Source organism: Suncus etruscus, chromosome 6 (genome assembly GCF_024139225.1).
Source record: "Suncus etruscus isolate mSunEtr1 chromosome 6, mSunEtr1.pri.cur, whole genome shotgun sequence".
Classification (NCBI taxonomy): domain Eukaryota; kingdom Metazoa; phylum Chordata; class Mammalia; order Eulipotyphla; family Soricidae; genus Suncus; species Suncus etruscus.
Genome location: NC_064853.1, coordinates 25,535,074 through 25,561,030, shown reverse-complemented (window position 1 = coordinate 25,561,030; position 25,957 = coordinate 25,535,074). Strand labels below are relative to the sequence as shown.

General features: G+C 44.3%; 1 protein-coding gene across 1 annotated transcript in view; it reads left to right on the top strand.

The window, feature by feature from the left end:
• Window positions 1-9,201: 9,201 nt before the first annotated feature.
• ZYG11B (zyg-11 family member B, cell cycle regulator) overlaps window positions 9,202-25,957 on the top strand; it is a 57,372-nt gene continuing 40,616 nt past the window's right edge. The window contains exons 1-2 of the mRNA XM_049775170.1: window positions 9,202-9,313; window positions 24,521-24,686. Of these exons, the coding sequence (XP_049631127.1) occupies window positions 9,311-9,313; window positions 24,521-24,686 (169 nt within the window). The 5' untranslated portion in view covers window positions 9,202-9,310. The remainder of the gene's footprint in view (window positions 9,314-24,520; window positions 24,687-25,957) is intronic.

Below are 25,957 nucleotides of genomic sequence, written 5' to 3'. Positions count from 1 at the left end.
GTGCAAGATAAACACCCTACAGCTGTGCCATTTCTCCAGCCCCTCCTATGTCTAATTTTCTGAAACATTTCACGGAACTTAGGAGTTAAAAGGGTACAAGATTAGTTTGTAAAGTATCTTCCTTGCATGCTCAGCGCCCTCCCATGACGGTGTCCTTTGGGAACCTTGGTGCTATCCCAAAAGGTACTATCTCTAGCACACCTCAGGCTAGTGTGTGCAAGTGTTGCAGCCTATGTGAGTGCAAATCCCAGTTAATGCAACAACAAAAAATAAAGGAGAATAAGTAAAACTAAAGATTCAGGGGCCCGGAGAGATAGCACAGCGGCGTTTGCCTTGCAAGCAGCCGATCCAGGACCAAAGGTGGTTGGTTCGAATCCTGGTGTCCCATATGGTCTCCTGTGCCTGCCAGGAGCTATTTCTGAGCAGACAGCCAGGAGTAACCCCTGAGCACTGCCGGGTGTGACCCAAAAACCAAAAAAAAAAAAAAAAAAAAAAAGATTCAGGAATTATGTTAATGTATGTACATTAAAAGTGAGGAAAATACTGGAAGAAAGGGTAATGAAACATAAAAGAATGTGGTAACATCTTACTGGAAACCTCTGCCTTAACCTCACCCACTCTTGTTTTACTCCTCTGCCTTTACAATGAAAGGAGTTAATTTCCTCTTTGTACAAGGCTCTCTGTTCATCATTTCTTTTTAATTAAGACAGGAGGAGAATACACTTAATTGATTATTTTTACAATGTAACTACTATTCATTTAAGTTACTTAATCCACTTTTAATCCATGTTTCTCTCTGGAGACATCAGTTTTGATTTCACAGCCTTCTTTCATAAGCTCCCCTACCCGATGTTGTCGCCATCATATATATAGAAGAATCTCAAGCCCATTCTGATTTCTCATGGTTTCTGTGGCCCCTGTAAAATGTTATTTTCTTTCCACCCTGAGGCTGAGGTTCCTAAAGAAAAACAAGTTTATCTGCCAGAAGAACTTGCAAGATATGGCCATTCCTTCAGGATATTTGACAGAATAAACCAAGACCTAAAAAAATCAGAAAGCTCTGTTTTCCTTAAGGCTAGTTCCAGCATCTCAGAGTTTTAAGTGGTCTTTAAAGTTATCAAATCCTAGGGCTAGAGCAATAGCAAAGCTATAGGGTGTTTTCCTTGCATGCAGCCAACCCAGGACAGACCTGGTTCAATTCCAGGCATCCCATTCGGTCCCCCTGAGCCTGCCAGGGGCGATTTCTGAGTGCAAAGCCAGGAGTAATCTCTGGGCACTGCTGACTGTGGCCCAAAACAAAACAAAACAAAACAAAACAATAAAGTTATCGAATCCTTACCTTCCCAAATTCAGAGGCAGAGACTTAATCAAACTCTTGACTCCTGACACAATGCTCTGAGGCTCTTACTGAGCTAGTACACTGAGGCCTCAGTAACAATCCAAAGATAAGTAAAACCCTTTGATTTTACACATTAGTCATCATTATTTGGATGATTTGCCTTCTGGCGTCTGCTTAGACGATACTACTAGAATGATTGAGAGAATAAAAGACTTCCTCCCTCCTCCATCTTCCTGAGCAGACAACTTCAGCATCTCCTGGGAAAGTGTTAGTAAAGTAAAATCTTTATCAGAAAACTGCTTTAACATGTGCACTCATTGATTCAGATACACAAAAAATTATGTTTTACAGTAAAGCTGTAATGCTATAATGATGTATACAGCAATGCTGCATATGCAAGGTTTGTTGTTCACAGGTTCCCCCTCCCTCTTCTATAAGAGAATTTCAGACCTCTCTGAAGGTAGATTAAACCCTTACCCAATTTAGCTCTTTACAGCTGACTTGAGACATTTTTTATGATATATTTTAATTTTTTTTATTGTAAGACATTAAAAAAAATCTGATTTGGGGCCAGAGAGATAGCACAGCGGTGTTTGCCTTGCAAGCAGCCAATCCAGGACCTAAGGTGGTTGGTTTAAATCAGGCATCCCATATGGTCCCCCATGCCTGCCAGGAGCTATTTTTGAGCAGATAGTCAGGAGTAACCCCTGAGCACCACCGGGTGTGGCCCAAAAACAAACAAAAAAAATTCTGACTTTAGGGGCCAGAGAGATAGCACAAAGGTAGGGCCTTATAAAAGGCTAACCCGGGGCAGAGTTAAATTCCCAGCATCCTATATGGTCCTCCCAGCCTGCCAGGAGCGATTTCTTTTTTTAGCTTTATTTTTGGGGAGGGGGTCACACCTGGCAGCACTCAGGGGTTACTCTTGGCTTTATGCTCAGAAATCACTCCTGGCAGGCTCGGGGATTATATGGAATGCCAGGATACTAACCACGGTCCTTCTGCATGCAAGGCAAATGCCCTACCTCCATGCTATCTCTCTGGCTCCAACCAGGAGCGATTTCTGAGTGCAGAGCCAGTAGTAACCCTCAAGGACCACCACCGGGTGTGACCCCAAAACAAAAAACAAACAACAACAATTAAAAAAACTCAAACCTCCCAAGAAAATAAAAATAAAAACCTGGGTTGGTCACATGCAAGGCCAGCGCCCTACTCGCTGTACTATTGCTACTGCTCTAACCCTCAACTGTGCCAATCATTTTTTTTTTGTTTGTTTTTGGGCCACACTAGGTGACGCTCAGGGATTACTCCTGGCTATATATGCTCAGAAATCGCTTCTGGCTCGGGGGACCATACAGGATGCCAGGGATTGAACCCAGGTCCGTCCTGGGTCAGCCGAGTGCAAGGCAAATGCCCTACTGCTATGCCCTTGCTCTGGCCCCTCTGCCAAACATTTTAAATTCTTATTTCCTTATCAACTTCACTTAAAAAATCCTAATCTACACATTTCTTCAAGCATATGTATAGTTTTATTTGTAAGAGTTACAGTTATTTACATCAGCCTCACTAGGCAGCTGTGAAGTTGTGTCTGATGTTCTGTAAAATGTGGGAACTGGTCCAACCATCTGACTTGATCCATCAAGCTGGATTGAGGAATTACTCTTTGCAGGAAAAGAAAAGTCAGTCCTAAGCTCTGCCCAGGTTTTCCAGGAACATTGCTTTTCCTAGCAGAAAATAATTTCAGGAGGATGAGATAGTGAAATAAAATAGTTTTGTTTAAAAAATAATGTTTGTTGGGGCCCGGAGAGATAGCACAGCGGCGTTTGCCTTGCAAGCAGCCGATCCAGGACCTAAGGTGGTTGGTTTGAATCCCGGTGTCTCATATGGTCCCTTGTGCCTGCCAGGAGCTATTTCTGAGCAGACAGCCAGGAGTAACCCCTGAGCACCACTGGGTGTGGCCCAAAAACCAAAAAAAAAAAAAAAGTTTGTTAATAATTTTTTTGGGGGGCAATACTCAGGGTTTTTTCCTGGCTCTGCAATCAGGAATTACTACTCCTAGTGGTGCTTGGGGATCAGATGGGATGACGAAGATCAAACCTGGGTCAGGACTATTGTTTTGGCACCATAAAATAGATTTAATTAGAGAAATTTACTTAAAAGAAATATGAGAGAAAGATACTTGTTCAAGAGAAAATACTGACTTCTACATGGGGGTGGGGAAAGGATAGAAGTGTCCATACCTCACGCTAAAGGAAAAAACTATAATTCTCAGGCAGAGATGGGCTCACTTCCCTAAAATGGGAGAAAAAAAAGAATTTGCCTTTTTCTCTGCCAAACTAGTCTATATACAGTTTTCCCAAATTTTGTAGGCTGGGTGTAGTTAAGATTGTTGTTGATATTCTCTGCAGAGGCCTCTTCTAGAGACTCCAGCCTGACTCAGTGTCTGGAATTCTGCATCTTAAAGGTTTTCCCTGGTCTCCTTTGAAGGATTCTGTTTTTTAAAGGTCTTCATGATTTCAAGCTGGTTTAGATTCCAACAATTTTTCCCCCAATGCATATTAATTACCAGGATCCTCCTATCTCTCATCCTGCAACATAACAAGTCATTTTCTTTTCTTTTCTTTTCTTTTTTTTTTTTTTAACAATTCATGTCTTTTGAACAATTTTTCTGTTTGGAATTTTGTTCTTATTACTTCAAATTCTGTATGTAAATGTGAAAATATCCATTTTACTATCTTACACAATGTATGCATGTCATTAACTCTCACAGGTGACTTTGCTGTATAGTATTTAGGTTTTATTTTGCACTTTAAAAGCCCTTCATGAGGGGCTGGAGTGATAGTAGGTAGAGCATTTGCCTTGTATACGGCAGACGTGGGTTCAATCCCTGGCATCTTATATGTTTGCCCAAGCCTGCCAGGAATAGTTTCTGAGCACAGAGCCCGGAGTAACCAACCCCTGAGCACTGCTGAGTGTGGCCCCTTCAAAAAAAGGTCCTTCATGAAATTATATATCGTTCTCTTAGTCCTTCAAGTATTTTTTTTTGTTTGTTTGTTTTTGTTTTGGGGTCACACCTGGCAGTGCTCAGGGTTTACTCCTGGCTCCATGCTCAGAAATCGCTCCTGGCAGGCTCGGGGGACCATATGGGATGCCAGGATTTGAACCAACCCTTCTGCATCGAAGGCAAACGCCTTACCACTGTGCTATCTCTCTGGCCCCGTATTTTTTTCTTTTAAGAAACATTTAATATTTTGGGCCAGATAGATAGCACAGCAGTAGGTCGTTTGCCTTTCATGCAGAAGGACGATGGTTCAAGTCCTGGCATCCCATATTGTCCCCTGAGCCTGCCAGGAGCAATTTCTGAGCGTAGAGCCAGGAGTAGCCCCTGAACACTGCCGGTTGTGACCCAAAAACCAAAAAACAAACGAACAAAAAAACAAAACAAAACAAAACCAAAAAATTCCACGCACACAAAAAAAGTTTAATTTTTTGATGTATTTGACATTTTTTGGTGTGCAAAGTATAAATGAAAGCAAAATTTTTTTTCTCCTTTTTTTTTTTTTTTGGTTTTTGGGCCACACCCGGCGGTGCTCAGGGGTTACTCCTGGCTGTCTGCTCAGAAATAGCTCCTGGCAGGCACGGGGGACCATATGGGACACCGGGATTCAAACGTTTGGTCCTGAATCGGCTGCTTGCAAGGCAAACGCCGCTGTGCTATCTCTCCGGGCCCTTTTTTCTCCTTTTTGGGGGGAGGTTCACACCAAGTGGTGCTCTGTGTGTATGTGTATGTATGCATGTGTTTACTTTCAACTCTGTGCTCACCTCAGTGCTAAGGATGAAAAGATGAGTCTCTGCAGTTGCTCAGTCTATTAAACTCCAACTCCCTAAATTATAAAAAATATTTAGATTGCTATCAGTTATTTTAACACCAAATTAATTTCATCTTTTTGCCCCTTTAACTCTTGAAATTTTGCTTTGTCATTCTAAATCCCCATCTATATATTTGGATCTATTTTTGTACTTTTCTTATTTTTATTTATTTTATTTGATTTTGATTTTTGGGCCACATCCGGCAGCGCTCAGGGGTTACTCCTGGCTCTACACTCAGAAATCACTCCTGGCAGGCTCGGGGGACCATATGGGATGCTGGGATTTGAATCACCGTCCTTCTGCATGCAAGGCAAACACCCTACTGCTGTGCTATCTCTTCAGCCTTTTATTTTTTTATAATTTTTTTTCCTCTCAGGATTTGATTTTTTAATTTAATTAATATATTTTAATAAATATTTATTTAAGCACCATGATTACAAGCATGATTGTAGTTGGGTTTCAGTCATAAACAGAGCACCCCCTTTACCAGTGCAACATTCCCACCACCAATGCCCCCTCCCTTCTTCCCAACCCTTGCCCGTATTTGAGACAGGCATTCTATTTCTCTCACTCATTAAGATTGTCATGATATGGGGCCGGGCGGTGGCGCTAGAGGTAAGGTGCCTTGCCTTGCCTGCGCTAGCCTAGGATGGACCTCGGTTCGATCCCCCGGAGTCCCATATGGTCCCCCAAGCCAGGAGCGACTTCTGAGCATATAGCCAGGAGTAACCCCTGAGCGTCAAATGGGTGTGGCCCAAAAAAAAAAAAAAGATTGTCATGATAGTTGTTAGTGTAGTTATTTATTTACACTAGTCTTTGTGCTGAACTTCATATTGTGAGCCAGTCCTTCTGGCCCTCATCTCTATTGTCACTATATTGTCACTAGGATATTTTTTTTTATAATTTTTATTGTGACCAATGTAAATTACAAGTTTTTCACATTATATTTAAGGTACATAGTGACAATGAATTAGGGCCATTCCCACCACCAGTGTTGTCCACCCCTGTTCCCAGCATGCATCACATACCACCTACCTTGCCCCCTGAACTGCTAGTATAACAGGTCCCCTTTGTGTGTAGCTTGTAGATTAGAAGTCTTGATTCTGTTGTCCTTGACTTTGGTTTGGTGTTTAGGTCTGATCATTTTTTATTTTCAAAAAATTTCAAATTTCGAGCGACTGTTTGTTCCTGGTATCATCCACTTTTTTTTTCCTTTAATTCATGAGGCAGACAAGATGTTTCAAGTTCTATGATTCTGTTGGAAAATAAAATAAAACAAACCCACCAGTAATGGTACAAACAGAACAGCAACAAGAAAAGAAAAGAAAAAAAAAAAGGGCCCGGAGAGATAGCACAGCGGTGTTTGCCTTGCAAGCAGCCAATCCAGGCCCAAAGGTGGTTGGTTCGAATCCCAGTGTCCCATATGGTCTCCGTGCCTGCCAGGAGCTATTTCTGAGCAGACAGCCAGGAGTAACCCCTGAGCAACGCCAGGTGTGGACCAAAAACCAAAAAAACAAAAAACAAAAAACAAAAACAAAAAAAACAATAATAACAAAAAAAAAAAAAACAAGGTGAGGGGCTAGTGTGGCAAGTTATTTTTTTGTGTGTTTTTTGTTGTATGTTTGCATATGCACAGTTCTTTTTTATTTTATTTTTTAAATTTTTGGGTCAAACCCTTTCATGCTCAGGGGTTTCCCCTGGCTCCCTGGCTCTGCACTCAGGAATTACTGTTGGTGGTGCTCAGGGGAAAATGTAGAATTCTGGAGATCCAACTGGGTGCCAAGGCAAGCGACCTTCCCGTTGTACTATCTTGCTAGCCACACTGTCTAGTGTTTATTGGTCAACTGTTGTGCTCAAGAAAATTAGTAGCTAAAGCAAGGAAAACTGGGGTCAGGACAACAAAAGAACCATCTTAAGAGAATTAAAGTCACCAATAATCACAATAGTAAAGAATAACCATGAGCCAGAAAGCACAGAGGGTCTGAAGATAAACGAGTCAATGTTCAACTCTTCTGTATGATGTGATATTTAAAAACGCTTATTTTAATTTACCATTTGTTTGTTTTTCATTTTTGGGTCACACCTGCGATGCTCAGGGCTTACCTGGCTTGTGAATCACTCATGAATCACTCTTGGCCTGTGGCCAGGGGGATGCTGAATCCGGCAAACACTAAACTTCCTCGGATCCTACACTTACTATTTATGTATGTATGTATGTATGTATGTATGTATGTATGTATGTATGTATGTATTTATTTATTTATTTTTGTTTTTTTGGGCCATACCCGTTTGATGCTCAAGGGTTACTCCTGGGCCCAGAGAGATAGCACAGCGGTGTTTGCCTTGCAAGCAGCCGATCCAGGACCAAAGGTGTTGTGTCCCGTATGGTCCCTAGTGCCTGCCAGGAGCTATTTCTGGGCAATTTCTGAGTGCTTAGCCAGGAGTAACCCCTGAGCACCGCGGGGTGTGGCCCAAAAACCCAAAAAAAAAAAAAAAAAGGTTACTCCTGGCTAAGCACTCAGAAATTGCCCCTGGCTTGGGGGGGACCATATGGGACTCTGGGGGATTGAACCGTGGTCCTTCCTTAGCTGGCACTTGCAAGGCAGACACCTTAGCTCTAGTGCCACCTCACTGGCCCCTACTTTATTTTTATAATATCTTTATTTAGCCATGATTACAAACATGTTTGTAGTTGCGTTTCAGTTATAAAAAAGACCACCACCTTTCACCAGTGCAACCTTCTCACCACCAATGTCCACATCTCCCTCTTCCCCACCCTGTCTGTATTTGAGAAAGGCATACATCTTCTCTCACTCATTAGCATTATCATGATAGCTATTGGTGTAGTTATTTTCCTAATTGCACTCAGCACTCTTTGTGGTGAGCTTCATATTGTGAGTTGGTCCTTCCATCCCTCATGCTTATTGCCTGGGCATTATTACAATAATGTCTTTTATTTTCCTTAAAACTCATAGATGAGTGAGACTAGTTTGTGTTTTTTTTCTCTCCCTCTGACTTATTTCACTTGGCATAATAGTTTTCATGTCTATCCATATATAGAAACATTTCATGACCTCATTTGCCCTGACAGCTGCATAATATTTCATTGTGTATATGTACCACAGTTTCTTTTGCCACTCATCTGTTGTGGGACATCTGGGTTGTTTCCAGAGTCTGGTTATTGTAAATAGCACTGTAATGAATATAGGTGTGCAGAGGGCCTATTTGTATTGTTTTTTTTTTTTTTGTTCCTAGGGTATATCCCTAGGAGTGGTATAACTGCATTGTAGGGGAGCTCAAATTCCATTTTTTTTGAGGAATCTCCTTATTATTTTCCATAAAGGCTGGACTAGAAGGCATTCCCCGCCAGCAGTGAGTGAGCATTCCTTTCTCCCCACATTCCAGCCAGCACTGATGGTTCTTTTTTCTGCCTACACTTACTTTCAATAAAAAAAGAAAGGACTGGGCCGGGAGAGATAGCACAGTGGTGCTTGCCTTGCAAGCAGCTGATCCAGAACCTAAGGTGGTTGGTTCGAATCCCGGTGTCCCATATGGTCCCCCGTGCCTGCCAGGAGCTATTTCTGAGCAGACAGCCAGGAGTAACCCCTGAGCACCGCCAGGTGTGACCCAAAAACCAAAAAAAAAAAAAAAAAAGGACTGAAGAGTGTGTGTGTGTGTGTGTCTGTGTGTCTGTGTGTGTGTGTCTGTGTGTGTGTCTGTGTCGGCTCCTTTAAGGGCCTCCCAGCGTGGGCGGGGCCGAGTCTGGAGGCGGCGGCGTGGGCGGCGTGGGAGTCTGCGCAGTGGGCGGAGGGCGGTCCGGACGCCGCGCGGCGTGGGCGTGGTCTGGCGCGAAGTGGGCGGAGCCTGAGCTCCGGGACCGGCTGCGGCTTGCGGCGGCTCCTGCTGCTGCTGCTGCTATTGCTGTTGCTGCTGCTCCTAGTTTGGCGTCGACGGGGCCGAGGGAGACCGCGGCCTGGACCCTGCGCCGGCGGGAGGGAGGGAGCCTCCAGGAGCCCGGGCACCGCTCAGCCTGGGGCCCGGCCCGCCGCCGCCAACACCAGAGCGAGGCTGCACGCCGGAGACCAGGCCGGCGCCGCCACCATGGTGAGGGAGCGCGGCCTTCCCGGCTTGCCGGCCCCGACCCTCCTCGGCCCCGCGGCCCGCTCCTTCCCATCCCCACCCGGGCCCACCCCGGCCCGGCGCCCCTCGGGTGACGATCGAGAGCCGGCTCCTTCCTCCCGCCTCCTCCCCGCCCTGCCTTCCTGCCCGCCCGCCCTCGGGGGGTCCCGGGCCGCGCCCGCCCGCCCGTCCTCGCGTCTCGGGGTTCCCGCATCCTCCTTCGCCCCCGGCCACCCCCGCTGGCCAGCGCGGCCCGCTTCGGGGGCGCCTCGCCGGGCTCCCCAGGGCCTCAGGGCCGGCTGTCGGGGTTCCGAGCCTTTTCCTCGCCTGCCCCCTTTTTGCTTTTTGGGGTTTTGTGTGTGTTTCCAGTCCCTGATGGGGGGTGGCGGGGAATGGAATGGAGGCTCTTGGGGGGCAGAGCCCGGAGTCGCCCCCGCTCCTGTCATTGGCACGAGATGCTTGCTCTGAGTCTTTTGTCTTTTCTTTCTTCCCTTCTTTTCCTTCCTTCCTTCCTTCCTTCCTTCCTTCCTTCCTTCCTTCCTTCCTTCCTTCCTTCCTTCCTTCCTTCCTTCCTTCCTTTTTTTGTCCCCTAATTCACAATACAGACCAGGTTGAGGTGTATATTGGGTGCATTTACTGTACCTCCTCTTTCTATAGTGTTTTCTTTCTTTCTTTCTTTCTTTCTTTCTTTCTTTCTTTCTTTCTTTCTTTCTTTCTTTCTTTCTTTCTTTCTTTCTTTCTTTCTTTCTTTCTCTCTTTCTCTCTTTCTCTCTTTCTCTCTTTCTTTCTCTTTCTCTCTTTCTCTCTTTCTCTCTTTCTTTCTTTCTTTCTTTCTTTCTTTCTTTCTTTCTTTCTTTCTTTCTTTCTTTCTTTCTTTCTTTCTTTCTTTCTTTCCTCTTCTTTTCTTTATCCTTCCTTCCTTCCCTTCCTTTCCTTCCCTAACCTATCCTTCCTATCCTACCCGATCCTATCCTTTTCTTTCCTTTCGTGCTGGGGTGTGTGGGGTGAGTCACAGCGGATGCTCGGTGATCCCACGAGCCTTTTTGGAAGGGAAGACCCAGAAAGAAGCCGGTCAGATGCATTGTTTTCCTCTCTCCTTCCCATTACCCCCCCCCCCCCCCAGCGTTTGTGACGGTCTGGAGGTGCAGGGTGGCATTTCCAAATTGGGGTGCCGCAGCAAGCTCGCCTTGGTGGAACACAATTGATTGTTATTGTTGGGCGACGCCGGCCTGGGGGTCTGTCTGTCTGCTGGGCCCCGTGGTCTTCGTTTGTTTTGTTTGTTCTCTGTGCCTTGAGTGGGGAGAATCGGGGTTTAGCCTTTTTTTTTCTTTCCTGCCTTTCTGTGTGTCAACTAGGTTGAGGTTTCGGGGTTTTCGTTCAGTTGGGTCACAGCATTGTCACCCACACAACTTTGGAGGAGTAAAGACAGTCTAATTACAACCGAATTGCTGAGGATTATTGTTAGGAAAACAGACCCTTTTCCCGCCTATCTGTTATTTATTATTATTTTTTGGATGTATGTTTCAGCCACACCTGGCAATACTCAGGGGTTACTCCTGGCCCTGTACTCAGAAATCGCTCCTGGCAGGCTCCGGAGATCAAATGGGATGCTTGGGATTGAACCTGGGTTGGCTAAGGACAAGGCAAACCCCCTCCCCATGTGCTATTGTTCAGGCCCCTGGTTTAGTTTTAGGGTTGGTGGTCAGGGATTATTTCTTGTGATGCTTCAATTATGTGGGGACCAAATGCGCAGAGGTTGAAATACCCTACAGCCACATACACAGCAATTACCTGCTTTTTTCACCATCTCTTTTGCCCCTCGATTTTATTTATTTATTTATTTATTTATTTATTTATTTATTTATTTATTTAGGTTTTTGGGTCACACCCGACAGCGCTCAGGGGTTACTCCTGGCTCTACGCTCAGAAATTGCTCCTGGCAGGCTCGGGGGACTAGGGGATGCTGGGATTCGAATCGCCATCTTTCTGCATGCAAGGCAAACACCTTACCTCCATGGTATCTCTCTGGCCCCTGACCCTCAATTTTTTTTTAGTGGAGCAGGGAGGATCATGGGCCACTCCTGTTGGTGCTCGGATGAAATTGGGGTTGGTGACATGCAAACCAAGTATCATAACCCCTGTACTATCACTTCAGCTCTTCTATTTTTTAATTTTTTTCATTTTAGGGAAAAGTGGTGCACTAAAAACAATTTAGTCTGATTTTCCCAAACTCACTGTTTTTAGGTTGTTATTCTCCTATATTGCTTCCACGGCAACCTTTTCACAATCACAGACCATCATACATGTATTTAATGTTTTCCCCTATTAAGTGAGTTCCCTACGCCTTATTCCTTTTATCCCCGTTGTTCAAGACCCAGGTATTTTCTTTTGTTGGTTTTTGGGCACAACCAGCAGTGCTCAGGGATTACTCTTGTCTTTGTGCATAGGGTTCACTCCTGGCAGGCTAGCTTAAGGAACCATATGGAGTCCTGGGGATCGAACCCCGGTTGGCTGAATGCAAGGCTACTAACACTACCTGCTGTACTATTGCTCTAGGCCCAAGACCAAGTGCTTTCTTGAATGAGTCATTTTATGACCTAATTTTTCTATCAGACAAATACATAAAATTGAAATTTGGGCATTAAGGATAGAGTTCAGTGATATAGTAAATGTTTGGCATGTCTGAGCTCCAGGATTCTACTTAGCACCAAAAATAGGTAAAGTAAGACTGAAATTTGAATTAATCAGTGAAATACACAGAAAGTGAGTTTGATAATCTTCTTAGTAAGATGTGATGGTCTGGTCCCTATAGAACTGACCTACCTAAGACACCAAATTGCTGAGGGTTGAAGTATTGGTTCTTCCAGTCAGGATTGATGGAGGAGTGCAGGGAGAAGGTAGAAACTTCTTTTTTGGATGTTTTTTGTTTATTTGTTTTGGGGCCACGCAAGAAATGCTCAGGGGGTAATACTTCTAGCTCTGCACTCGGGAATTACTCCTGGCAGTGCTCGGGTGCCAGAAACAAATCTGGGTTAGCCACATGCAAGGCAAATGGCCCACCCACTGCCCATTGTACTTTCCCTCTGACCCCCTTTAGGACTTTTATTATCCATCAGTGTTGTTTGAGGTGGACCTGAAAAATGAATAAGATTTAAATTATTTTTGGGAAGGAGAAAAAGTCCTTCTCTATTTGGTTATAAATACAAATAGAGTTAATTAGGATACTTTTATAGAAAGCTACTTTACCTTTATAAAGCATGGAAAAATAGCAAATAGATATATTATTAAAGAGATATAGTATCTAAGATAGGTATTGTTTAGACCTCAGACGGTGCTCAAGGGTTACTCCTGGCTGTCTGCTCAGAAATAGCTCCTGGCAGGCACAGGGGACCATATGGGACATCGGGATTTGAACCCAACCACCTTTGGTCCTGGATCTGCTGCTTGCAAGGCAAACACCACCGTGCTATCTCTCCGGGCCCTAGACCTCAGACTTTTTAAATAGGCCAGTTCACTGTCCCTGAGACCATTGGAGGGCTGGATAATAGTTTAAAAAAAAACTGAACAAGTTCCTATGCACACTGCACATATCTTGTTTTGAAGTAGAAAAACAAAATGGGAACAAACGTAATATTTAAAATGAAGAACAAATAAAGTTAAATCAACAAGCTTGCCAGTATTTCAGTAGAAACTATGGGGCCTGACATAGTTTGAGGTCCCCAGCCTGAGACTGATAGGGGAGTTGGAGAGTGAGGCGCACATCCCACATATGCTCACTATGGGCCTTGGACCAGTTGACTGCTAAGGAGGACAGGCGAAAACACCAGGCTTGGGATGGGAGAGATAGATAACATAGAGGTAAGGCGTTTGCCTTGCATGCAGAAGGCCAATGGTTCGAATCCCGCCATCCCATAGGGTCCCCTGAGCCTGCCAGGAGCAATTTCTGAGCATAGAGCTAGGAGTAGCCCCTTAGCGCTGTCGGGTGTAACCCAAAAACCAAAAAAAAAAAAAAAAAAAAAAAGAAAAGAAAATACCAGGCTTGGAATTCCAAGGAACAGCCCCTAGTTCCTAGCCCTCAGTACTGCAACAATTAACTCCAATGAATTACTGGTATTGAGATGGTTTCAGATTCCACTGAGGACCAACTGATGTTCTAGGCATTGGGGGTAAAAAAGACATGATTTTGTTTGTTTGTTTGTTTGTTTTTGGGCCACACCCAGTGATGCTCAGAGGTTACTCCTGGCTTTGCGCTCATAAATCGTTCCTTGCTTGGGAGACCATATGGGATGCCAGGGGAATGAACCATGTTTCATCCTAGGTCAGCGCATGCAAGGCAAATGCCCTACAGCTTGTGTCACTGCTTTGGCTCAAAAAAGGCATGATTTTGAGCCAGAAAGATAGTTTAGGGTCTGAGGAACTTGCTTAGTACACTGCCCACCTAGGATTGATCCTTGACACCACATAGGGTCCCCCAAACACCACCACATATAGCTAATACTTAACAAACATGGTTTTGTAAAAGCTCTGTTTATGTGCTTTACATATTTCACCTCATTTAATTGTCATGATAGGCCAAAGAAAGTCATCGCTTTATGAAGGCAGTCTCCATGATTGGGCTTTGTGGTTTTTTTGGGGGGGGATGATGGGACAGCTATACCTAGTGAAACTCAGGACTTAGTTCTATCTTTGAGGGTATACAAGGCAAGGAAGGGCCCTACTCATTCTACCAGCACTCTGACCCCATTATTGCATTTTCAACACATACATTGTAGTTGAACGAGAATTTCACAGTAAATGTTAGTTGAATTAATGACTTTGGGGATGATCAACAATTCTGGGAGGCTTTGTTGAGTCGTTGACCAAGTGAATTTGGATTCTTTTTTTTTGTTGTTTTTTTTTTTTGTTTTTGTTTTTTGGTTTTTGGGCCACACCCGGCGGTGCTCAGGGGTTACTCCTGGCTGTCTGCTCAGAAATAGCTCCTGGCAGGCACGGGGGACCATATGGGACACCGGGATTCGAACCAACCACCTTTGGTCCTGGATCGGCTGCTTGCAAGGCAAACGCTGCCGTGCTATCTCTCCGGGCCTGTGAATTTGGATTCTAACAATGGATTTTTCACTGGGTTAGAATTTTGGAAAGAAAGATACTCCCCGGCAGTGCTCAGGGGTTACTCCTGTCTGTCTGCTCAGAAATAGCTCCTGGCAGGCACGGGGGACCATATGAGACACCGGGATTCGAACCAACCACGTTTGGTCCTGGATCAGCTGCTTGCAAGGCAAACGCCGTCCGGGCCCAGAAAGATACTCTTTTTTTTTTTTTTTTTTTGGTTTTTGGGCCACACCCGTTTGACGCTCAGGGGTTACTCCTGGCTATGTGCTCAGAAATCGCCCTTGGCTTGGGGGGACCATATGGGACGCCAGGGGATCGAACCGCGGTCCTGATCCTTGGCTAGCGCTTGCAAGGCAGACACCTTATCTCTAGCGCCACCTTCCCGGCCCGTAAAGATTCCTTTGTGTGATGGGGCCAGGAATGATAGCACAGCAGGAAGGGGTTACGAGGCTTGTATGTGGCTGACCCCAGAATGAATATCCTAGCACCATTGGTCTCCCAAGTACCACCAAGGGTCACTCTCAGGCATAAGTGCGGGAATAATAACCCCGTCCATTGCTCATTTTGTTAGTGGAAGAAATTGTCATTAATGGCAATGGAATAAAGTACATTTTGAATGCTAATTAAAATAGGGAGACACTGGACTGGAGCAATAGCACAGTGGGGAAGGCATTGCCTTGTACTTGGCCAACCCAGGTTTGATCCCCAGTGTCCCATCTGGTCTCCCAAACCTGTCAGGAGCAATTTCTGAGCACAGAGTCAGGAGTAACCCCTGGGTGCTGCCCAGTATGACCCAAAAACCAAAAATAAATTAGGGAGACAGTGTTGAAAGAAAATTCACAGTGCTGGGACATTTATTTTGAGGAGCATGATCTCATGCAATAGCTTTTTCTTCTTAGTGAGCTCACAATCTTCACAGTTCCATGAGATGGATGTTTTCTCATTGCACAGACTAGAAAATTGAGGCCTTGGTGCTGGAGTGATAGTACAGTACAGTATGTGACTCAAAACTCCCCCCACAATTTGCGTTTATTGGAAGAAAATTGATCAGGACCAGTGGAACAGAGAGTGCTCTTACCTTTCCTTTTTTTGTTTTTGGGTCACACCCGGCAGCACTGAGAGGTTATTCCTGGCTCTATGCTCAGAAATCACTCCTGGTAGGCTGGCGGGGGGGCACATGGGATGCTGGGATTTGAACCACTATCCTTCTGCATGCAAGGCAAACACCCTACCTCCATGCTATTTCTCTGGCCCTTTCATATGCCTTACTTGGGTTCCATCCCCAGTATCCCATACGGTCCCTGAGTACCTCCAGGAGTAATTCTTTTTTTTTTTTTTAGTTTTTTTTTGGTCACACCCAGCAGTGCTCAGGGGTTATTCCTGGCTGTCTGCTCAGAAATAGCTCCTGGCAGGCACGGGGGACCATATGGGACACCGGGATTCGAACCAACCACCTTTGGTCCTGGATCGGCTGCTTGCAAGGCAAACGCCGCTGTGCTATCTCTCCGGGCCCAGAAGTAATTCTTGAGTACAGAGCCAGGAGTAAATTCTGAGTGTTGCTGGGTATGACCCGGAAACAAAACAAAGCAAAAAATTTGTCAAAGGGTACAAACAGCTTTATGGTTCTTGATCCATATTGTCAGATTGTTTCCTATAAAGCATTTAAGATGTACCCTATATTATATCAGATACCACACTTGATTTTGATGACATTCTCTTTAGTATTTAGAAAAATGTTTAGAGGGAGGATTGTTTGGGCTACCACCAGTGGTGTTCAAGGACTGTTACTATCTTTGTGTTCTGGAGTAATCTCTGGTAATGCTCATTTTGAGCCAGGGTTAGCTAGATACAAGTACCTGTAGTCCCTCCAGCCCCTCTAGATAAATAAATGCTTCTTAACATTGAAAAGCTTGGGAGAGATGGGAAGGATACAGATTCATGATGCATTAATTGTTAGAAAATGCAAAATAAAAACTTGATAGGAATTCAATATTATTTGTAAATGATACTGCACTTGTAATTCTAGCAACATTTGTCATTCATTAAAATAGTATATATTTGGGCCCGGAGAGATAGCACAGCGGCGTTTGCCTTGCAAGCAGCCGATCCAGGACCAAAGGTGGTTGGTTCGAATCCCAGTGTCCCATATGGTCCCCCGTGCCTGCCAGGAGCTATTTCTGAGCAGACAGCCAGGAGTAACCCCTGAGCATTGCCAGGTGTGGCCCAAAAACCAAAAAAAAAAAAAAAAAGTATATATTTTGGGGCTGGAGAGACAGCATGAAGGTAGTGCATTTGCCTTGCATACAGAAGGATGGTGGTTTGAATCTCGGCATCCCATACGGTCCCCCAAGCCTTCCAGGAGCAATTTCTGAGCTTAGAGCTAGGAGGAACCCCTTAGCGCAGCCGGATGTGACCGCCCCCTCAAAAACCCCCCCCCAAAAAAAAAGTATATATTTCAAGATACCCTTAAGGGTACATGATATGTATGTGAATTTTTGAACTCTGTCATACTAATTTACAGGGGGTCTTATTGGGCTGTTGCATCAAACAGTACTGTTTTTTACAAAGATTACGTAGTTGCTTGAGTACTTGGGGTTAGTAGCGCATAACGGGCTCGGTAAATATTTTACATGAAAATGTAATGGAGAAAAAAAGCCTCTTGTCTACCTTCCTATGTTTTTGAGACAAACTCTAGATTAATTGGAAAATGTAAATTTAATTTCTTGTATAATAGATCCTCAGATATGTGACTAAGGGCAAGTTAGGCAATAAATAGGACTGTGTGCCATTATGGGAAGGGGTAGGGCATTGGGGCTTTCAGGGATGGCAGGGATCAGACCTGGGTTAGCTGCATGCAGGGAAACACCCTACCTGCTGTACCATCACTTTGGCCCCTTGATTTTGATGTTGTAATTTTATTTTTTGGGGGGGGGGATCACACCTGGCAACGCTCAGGAGTTATTCCTGGCTCTATACTCAGAAATCACTCCTGGCAGGCTTGGGGGACCATATGGGATGCCAGAATTCGAATCATCGTCCTTCTGCATGCAAGGCAGACACCTCCATGCTATCTCTCTGGCCCCTGATGTCGTAATTTCTAAGTGCAATGCCTAGACTTAGTAAATACAAATTTGCTCAGTGAAAATATATCTGTATTTCAGGGTCAGAGCAATAACACAATGGGTAGGGCATTTTGTAGAGAATTGCAAAATGTGGTGTTAACTGATACTAAGTTATAAAAGGGAGGTGGTGGAGATAAACACTATGTACAGGCTCCCTGGGAGGAAAAATAATGTTTAATAGGTAAGAATTTACCTGGGCTGGAAGTAGCTCAGCAGTAGAGCACTTGCCTTTGTTGAGTTAAGTTGGGTTTAATACTTGGCACTACTAAAAAAGAATTAGAACGGGGTCTGGAGCAATAGCACAGTGGGTAAAAGGTTTTTACCTTGCACGTTTGTGGCCTGCCTGGGTTTGATCCTAGGCATCTGGAGCCTGCCAGGAGTGATTTCAAAGCGCAGAGCCAGGAGTGTAACCCCTGAGCCCTGCCATATGTGGCCCCAAAACCAAGAAAAAATTACATCATAATGTTTTTTCTTACTGCTCTATATAGTGCATTTTTAAGGGTGGGTGGGCATGCCTAATGGTGCTCAGGTTTGCCCTTGCTTCTGTGCCCAGGGATCACTTCTGGCAGGGCTGATATGTGGTTCTGGGAATCAAATCCAGGTCACTCCTGTGCAAGGTAGGTGCCCAACACACTGTACTATCACTCCAGCCCCCTAAGTATAAGTATATTTTTTAACTGAGGATAAATATTTTATTTCAAAACAGTTCAGCTGGAAGAATTGGAGAGAGGAAGCCAAGTGATTTCAAAATGAATTACAAAGCATTATTCCTTTGTATAAATTAAAAAGTTACTTGTTTTTTTTTTTAACTTGATTGATTAATTGATTGGTTTTGGGGCCACACCCAGCTGTGCTCAGGGCTTAATCCTGGCTCTGCACAGAAATTGCCCCTGGCAGGCTGGGGGAACATATGGGATGCTGGGTTGGCTGCATGCAAGGCCCTACCACTGTGCTCTCTCTCTAGCCCCAAAGGTTAGTTACTTATATATAATTTGTGCAAGTGTCCTTCAGTGGATGGAATATTTAAACATAGAAAGAATTAGTTACTGGTAAATCTAGAAGGGTGATTTTAAACATTTGTTAGCTCTGCATAATGACCCTTGGTCTTTTTTTTTTTTTTATTTCCTATCTTCAGTTTTTCTTCATGTAACTCTGTAAAAAATTATTTTAGGGACTGGAGTGAAAGTATAGTGGGTAGAGTGATGCTTCGTACACAGCTGACCAGGGTTTGGTTCATGGCGCCCTACAAGGTACCTGGAGAACCCCAGGAGTAATAGTAATCTCTTAGTGCAGAGTCAGGAGTAAGTCTGCCTCGTGTGACCCAATCCTTATCCCCACCCCAATTTAAAAAAAGGCTTTTCAGCGTCAATAATATTCTCCTCTTTTGTTGTTGTTATTGTTTTTTGTTTTGGTTTTTGGGTTATACCCGGCAGTGCTCAGAAATCGCTCCTGGCAGACTCGGGTGACCAACCATATGGGATGCCGGGATTTGAACCACCGACCTGCATGAAAGGCAAACTCCCTACCTCCATGCTGTCTCTCCGGCCCCCATATTCTCCTTTGTAAGGAACTTTTTATTTAGGATTATATGTTTTTAGTCCTTCAGCACCACTAAGAATGTAATCTCTGAGCATATAGAAGTAGGAGCATTTCTAGAAGCTAGATAGCACAGCTGTAGGGCATTTGCCTTACAAGTGGCCGACCCAGGACCGAGGGTGGTTCGAATCTCGACATCCCATATGGTCCTTTGTGCCTGCCAGGAGTAACCCCTGAGCGCTGCTGGATGTGACCCCCAAACCATAAACAAACAAATGAATAAACAAACAAAACAGCCTCATGATCCTTTTTTTTTGTTTTGTTTTTTGTTTTTTGTTTTTGGACCACCCCAGGTGACGATCAGGGGCCACAACTGCCTATGCATTCAGAAATCGCTCCTGGCTTGGGGGACCATATGGGACACTGGGGGATCGAACCATGGTTTGTCCCAGGCCCGCACACAAGGCAAACACCCTACTGCTTGAGCCACCACTTCGGCCCCTCCCTTCCATGTCTTACGAAATCTAACTATTTAGAAAGCTGAAGTATTAGCAGAGAGTAGTTGTAACTGTGAGATATGAGAATTTAATGGTTTTTGTGTAACTTAAGCTCTTAGCCCCGTGAAATTATATTTCACACCAGAAACTTCAATATGTTAAGATTTGCATACTTACTTACTGAGTATCCTAAGGGCATTCTCATGTACAACTCATTCCTCACTGACATTTTATGAGGTTATCAAAGATTGAGGTTAGCTTCTGCTTATAGATTAGAAAACCAAAAAGGACCCAGAGGAACAGAAAAGCACTGTGACTTAAAATAGTATTTCTCAGCTGGAAGCCATCTTCTTCCCCCACCCCGTGGGCTTCTAAGCTTTTTTATTTCTTTGAGCCCCACTGATTCTCAGCAGGGGTGTCCTAGCTCTGCTAGGAATTACTCTTTTTTTTGTTTTTGTTTTCGTTTCTGTTTTTGTTTTTGTTTTTTGGTTTTTGGGCCACACCCAGTAACGATCAGGGGTTACTCCTGGCTATGTGCTCAGAAGTTGCTCCTGGCTTGGGGGACCATATGGGACACCGGGGGATCGAACCCGCAATCCGTTCAAGGCTAGCTCAGGCAAGGCAGGCACCTTACCTGTAGCGCCACCGCCCGGCCCCTCTGTTTTTGTTTTTGGGTCATACCTGGCAGCGCTTAGGTTACTCCTGGCTCTATGCTCAGAAATGACTCCTGGCAGGCTCAGGGGGCCATATGGGATGCTGGGATTCGAACCACTGTCCTCCATGCAAGGCAAATGTCCTACCTCCATGTTATCTCTCCAGCCCCTCAGGAATTACTCTTTTTTTTTTTTGGTTTTTGGGTCACACCCGGCAGCGCCCAGGGGTTACTCCTGGCTTCATGCTCAGAAATCGCTCCTGGCAGGCTCGGGGGACCATATGGGACGCCGGGATTCGAACCAATGACCTGCATGAAAGGCAAACGCCTTACCCTCCATGCTATCTCTCTGGCCCCAGGAATTACTCTTAAGGATGCACAGGGGACCATATGGAATGCCAGGGATGAAACCTGAGGACAAGGCAAGTGCCTTACCAGTTGTATTATTGCTCTGACCCTGCGTAGTATAATTTTATATAAGTGAGACGAAACAGTGAGTAGCCTTTTCGTTTTCTTTCTTTTTTCTTTAAAAAAAAAAAATCGAAGGTGGTACCCGAGGGAACAACAACAGAAGTGTAATGCCCAACAAAGGGAATTAAAAGAACCAGAATTTCAGAGGAAGAGGAAACTATTGTGGTTAAAAAATCAAACCCAGGGCAACAACGAATGGCAGCAGGGTTAATTCTGGGGTAAGAAGCCACGAGTCAGCATTATCACCAAGGATGTTACTGAATTTTCAAATAAAACAAACTAATACTTATTTCTCCAAAAACCTTTACAAGAAGTCTGTTTTCTTTAGTATGCATATTTTTATTTTAAATATTTTTATATTCCATAATTTTCATAATTTAACAATTTAATAACTCATAATTTTCATAATATTTTTAAATATCCTACAAGAGGAAGTGCCAGCAGGTTCCTTTTTTAGAAACTTTGTGGTTTTTTTTTTTTTCTTGTGGTGGTGGGTGGTGGTAGTAGTTTTTGTACTTTTTTTTCTTTCGTGTTTGGGTCACACCCGGCACGCTCAGGGGTTATACTCCTGGCTCCACCCTCAGAAATCACTCCTGGCAAGCGTGGGGGTGGGGAGGCATATGGGATGCCGGGATTCGAACCAATGACCTTCTGCATGAAAGGCAAACGCTTTACCTCCATGCTATCTCTCCAGCCCCCTTTTTTGTACATTTTTTTTTTTGTACATTTTTAATTGCGGTTTAACAGTTTTTTTTTTCAGGGTTACTCCTGGCTGTCTGCTCAGAAATAGCTCCTGGCAGGCACGGGGGACCATATGGGACACCGGGATTCGAACCAACCACCTTTGGTCCTGAATTGGCTGCTTGCAAGGCAAACGCTGCTGTGCTATATCTCTCCGGCCCCGCAGTTTAACAGTTTTAAAGTAAAAATCTCAGCATTTTGCACCGTAAGAGAATGTGTCGGGCCAGAGAGATAGCACAGCGGTAAGGCCTTTGCCTTGCATGCGGAAGGATGGTAGTTCAAATCCTGGCATTTTATATGGTCCCCTGTGCCTGCCAGGGGCGATTTCTGAGCATAGAGCCAGGAGTAACCCCTGAGCACTGCCGGGTGTGACCCAAAAACAAAAAAAAAAAAAAAAAAAAAAGAGAGAGAGAAAGTTTAAGTATTTCAGCATCCTATATTTTATTTGTAAAATGCCACTTTTTCTTTTATTACCACAAAAGTAAAATGTTGCTTTTGTACCTGATATCTTTTTTTTTTTTTTGGTTTTGGGTCACACCCTGCAGCGCTCAAAGGTTACTCTGGCAGGCTCCGGGGACCATATAGGATGCCAGGATTTGAACCACCCATTCTTCTGCATGCAAGGCAAAAGTCTCCGGCCCCCTGATATCTTTTACTAAGAATTTACTCCCCCCGGGGCCAGAGAGATGGCATGGAGGTAAGGCATTTGCCTTGTATGCAGAAGGTAGGTGGTTTGAATCCTGGCATCCCATATGGTCTCCTGAGCCTGCCAGGAGTAACCCGAGCGCTGCCGGGTGTGACCCAAAACCAAAAAAAAAAAAAAAATAGAATTTACTCCCCCATTTATTTCTCAGCAATAACAGTGGGCAGACATTGTCACAGTTCAATAGAAATATTAGCAGCAACCACATTTATGTAAGGACCAAGTTGTCCTCATGGATTGCATTAAGACTCTGTATTGTTGGGGCTAGAGCAGTGGTGCATTTGCTTTGCACGTGGCTGACCTAGGACCAATCGTGGTTTGATCCCCCAGCGTCCCATATGGTACCCCCAAGCCAGGAGCCATTTCTGAGCGCATAGCCAGGAGTGGCCCCTGAGCTTAATGGGTGTGACCCAAGAGGCCCCCCCCCCCCAAAGACTGTATTGTTCAGGCTACACATCATCCTCTTTATAGTTTGCTGAGCATTGGAGGGAATAAGTTAAATAGCTTTTGATGACAACCTGGAAGGACTTTTAACCTAACAATGGAATTGACATAATTGGGAATGAGGGTGAAAATTTAGAACCGAGATAGAGAAGATGGAGTGAATGTAGAAGGGCTGTTAAAAATGTAAAACTTGGGGGGCCGGGCGGTGGCGCTAAAGGTAAGGTGCCTGCCTTGCCTGCGCTAGCCTTGGACGGACCGCGGTTCTATCCCCCGGTGTCCCATATGGTCCCCCAAGTCAGGAGCAAATTCTGAGCACATAGCCAGGAGTAACCCCTGAGCGTTACCGGGTGTGGCCCCCCCCCCAAAAAAAAGTAAAACTTGGGACTGGAAGGATAGCACAGCGGTAGGGCATTTGCCTTCCCAGCGACCAACCCAGGACCAACAGGACCAACGGTAGTTTGAATCCCAGCATCCCATATGGTTCTCCTTCCCCCATCCTGCCAGGAGCAATTTCTGAGCAGAGAGCCAGGAGTAACCCTTTGAGCACTGTCGGGTGTGACTCAAAACAAAAAAGAAATTAAAAAAAATAAAACTTGGTTGCATTATTTGTGGAGGTTGTTCAAACCTTGTGAAAGTTAATAACATAACTTTTTCCATTTGTTGTGCATTTTAATTCTGAAAAAGCTGGCTTTTGCAAACCATTTATTAATAAAGAAAAATGATGAATTACAAAGTTATTCATGATTCAGTTTCAGTTGTTCAGTGTTATAACATGAGTCCCTTCCTGTTGTGGTGCCAAGGATCAAATCCCTGTAGACCTTTTAGAAGGCAAGTGCTGTACCCACTATACTGTACTTCTGGCTCTCCTATCTGGTTAGTTTTTTATTCTTCAAACTAGAATAATTGTTCATGTTTTTGAAGATGCTAATATCTATCACAAATTATTTTGCCTAAATTTATATTTGGACTTTGAAGTCAAGATGAGGGATTGAATAGGACATCAGTTGGCAAATAAATTGGGCATAGATGTTTTGAAAAATTCAGACTACTAATACAAGAATTTTATTCTTGGGACCTGAGACATAGCTTAATGGACTGAACACATGCTTTGCTTGCGGGAGGCCCTAACACAGTTCCCAGCACTGCATATGATTGCCCAAACATATGCCTAGGTACCCTCAGATGTGGTCCAAAAATTTTAAAGAAAAAGTTTTGTCTTTTCTTTATGCTCAGGGAAGTTCTTTGAAGGCTTGAGGAGAGGAAGGTCATGGGATGATAATTTTGAAGGAATAATCTATTGTGAGTAGGTCCCCCTCTACTCTTCCTGATTCACGCACTATGTCCTGAATTATAGAACTTAATAGATTTGGCCAGAGAGATAGCACAGTGGTAGGGCATTTTGCCTTGCACACAGCAGATCCAGGATGGATGGTGGTTTGAATCGTGGAACCCCATATGGTCCCTGAGCCAGCCAGGAGTCATTTCTGGGCACAGAGCCAGGAGTAACCCCTGAGTGCTGCTGGATGTGACCCCCTCCAAAAAAAAATCTATTTCACTGTTTCTCATCTCTTGCTTCTTGAGATTGTGAGTATATGCCCACTACCCAATACCTCAGTATTTAGTATATGGTAAATATTAAATTCTCATTAATCTTTTTTTTTTTGGTTTTTGGGCCACACCCGGTGACGCTCAGGGGTTACTCCTGGCTATGCGCTCAGAAGTTGCTCCTGGCTTGGGGGACCATATGGGACACCGGGGGATCGAACCGCGGTCCGTCCAAGGCTAGCGCAGGCAAGGCAGGCACCTTACCTTTAGCGCCACCGCCCGGGCCCCCCCCCCTTTTTTTTTTTTTTTAACTTTTCAAGAAACTAACTTGTTGGTGTTTGTGTTCCTTTCTGTTTTTTCCTTGGTTTCAAGGAGGAGGCATCTCCTTATTCTTTACTGGACATCTGCTTGAATTTCCTGACCACTCACCTGGAGAAATTCTGCTTAGCAAGACATGATGGAACCTTGTGTCTACAGGAACCTGGAGTATTCCCTCAGGAGGTGGCTGATAGACTGCTGCAGACCATGGCCTTTCATGGTAAGAATCAAATATATATATAGGAAATAAAATTTGGGTGCTGCATTGCATGTTGTAGTGCTGCTCTCCCCATTAATTTTTTTTTAAGAAATAACAGAAAGCCAAGGGAGCCTGCTTCTAGGAAAAGGAATTAGTTTCTTTTCTTCTATCCTACCAGCAATGTGCAATTTGGAATTTTTCTAGTCTGAAAAAGTCTCTTTTCTTTTGTCCTTTGAGAAGCCATTTTCTTTTTTCTTTTCTTTTCTTTTTTTTTGGGGGGGGGGGGCATCTCCAGTGGTACTTAGGTGCTCAGAAATCGCTCAGGGAACCTTGGGAGCTGGCAGGGATCAAACCAAGCTTCATCCCAGGTCAGCAGCGTGCAAGACAAATGTCCTACTACTGTGCTGTCACTCTGACCCTGAGAAGCCATTTTCATGACAAAAATAGCATCTCTAATTTATAACACATCCGCTTAGAAGTCTGCAGGTATAAAATACCTTTACTTGATACTATTATGGAAAATTTGGGCTTTTGTTAAAATGGGAAATTATAGTTAATGGTAATTTAGTATTTCTGTTTTTTTTGGGGGGGGGGGCTTGGCCACATCCAGTGATGCTCGGGTTACTCCTGGCTATGCGCTCAGAAATCGCTCCTGGCTTGGGGGACCGTATGGGATGCCAGGGGTTTGAACCGTGGTCCGTCCTAGGCTAGTGCACGCAAGGCAGATGCCTTGATGCTTGCACCACAGCTCTGGCCCCTAGTATATTTCTGTTTTAAAAGAAATCTTGAAAATAAATTGAGCAGATTTTATTTTTGATATTCTAGTTTTGTATATTGAATATTTTTGTGACTTTTGTTTTTAGTTTTTATTTTTAGATTTTTGTTTTGGCTCACACCCAGTGGTGCTGAGATAGTACTTCTGGTCTGTATCAGGAATCACTCCTGGCGAGCTTGGGGGGAACCATATGTGATGCCAGGGATTTAACCTGGGTCGGCCACATGCAAGAAAAACGCACTATTCCACTGTGTTACTGTTCTGGCCCTTGTTGTTAAATTGAACAAAATATAATGCCTTTTTATATTTAAGGGTTTATATATAAACTTTTTTTGTGTGTGTGTTTTTTGGGTCACACCCGGCAGTGCTCAGGGGTTATTCCTGGCTCCAGGCTCAGATATTGCTCCTGGCAGGCACGGGGGGCCATATGGGACACCAGGATTCGAACCGATGACCTCCTGCATGAAAGGCAACCGCCTTACCTCCATGCTATCTCTCCGGCCCCATATATAAACTT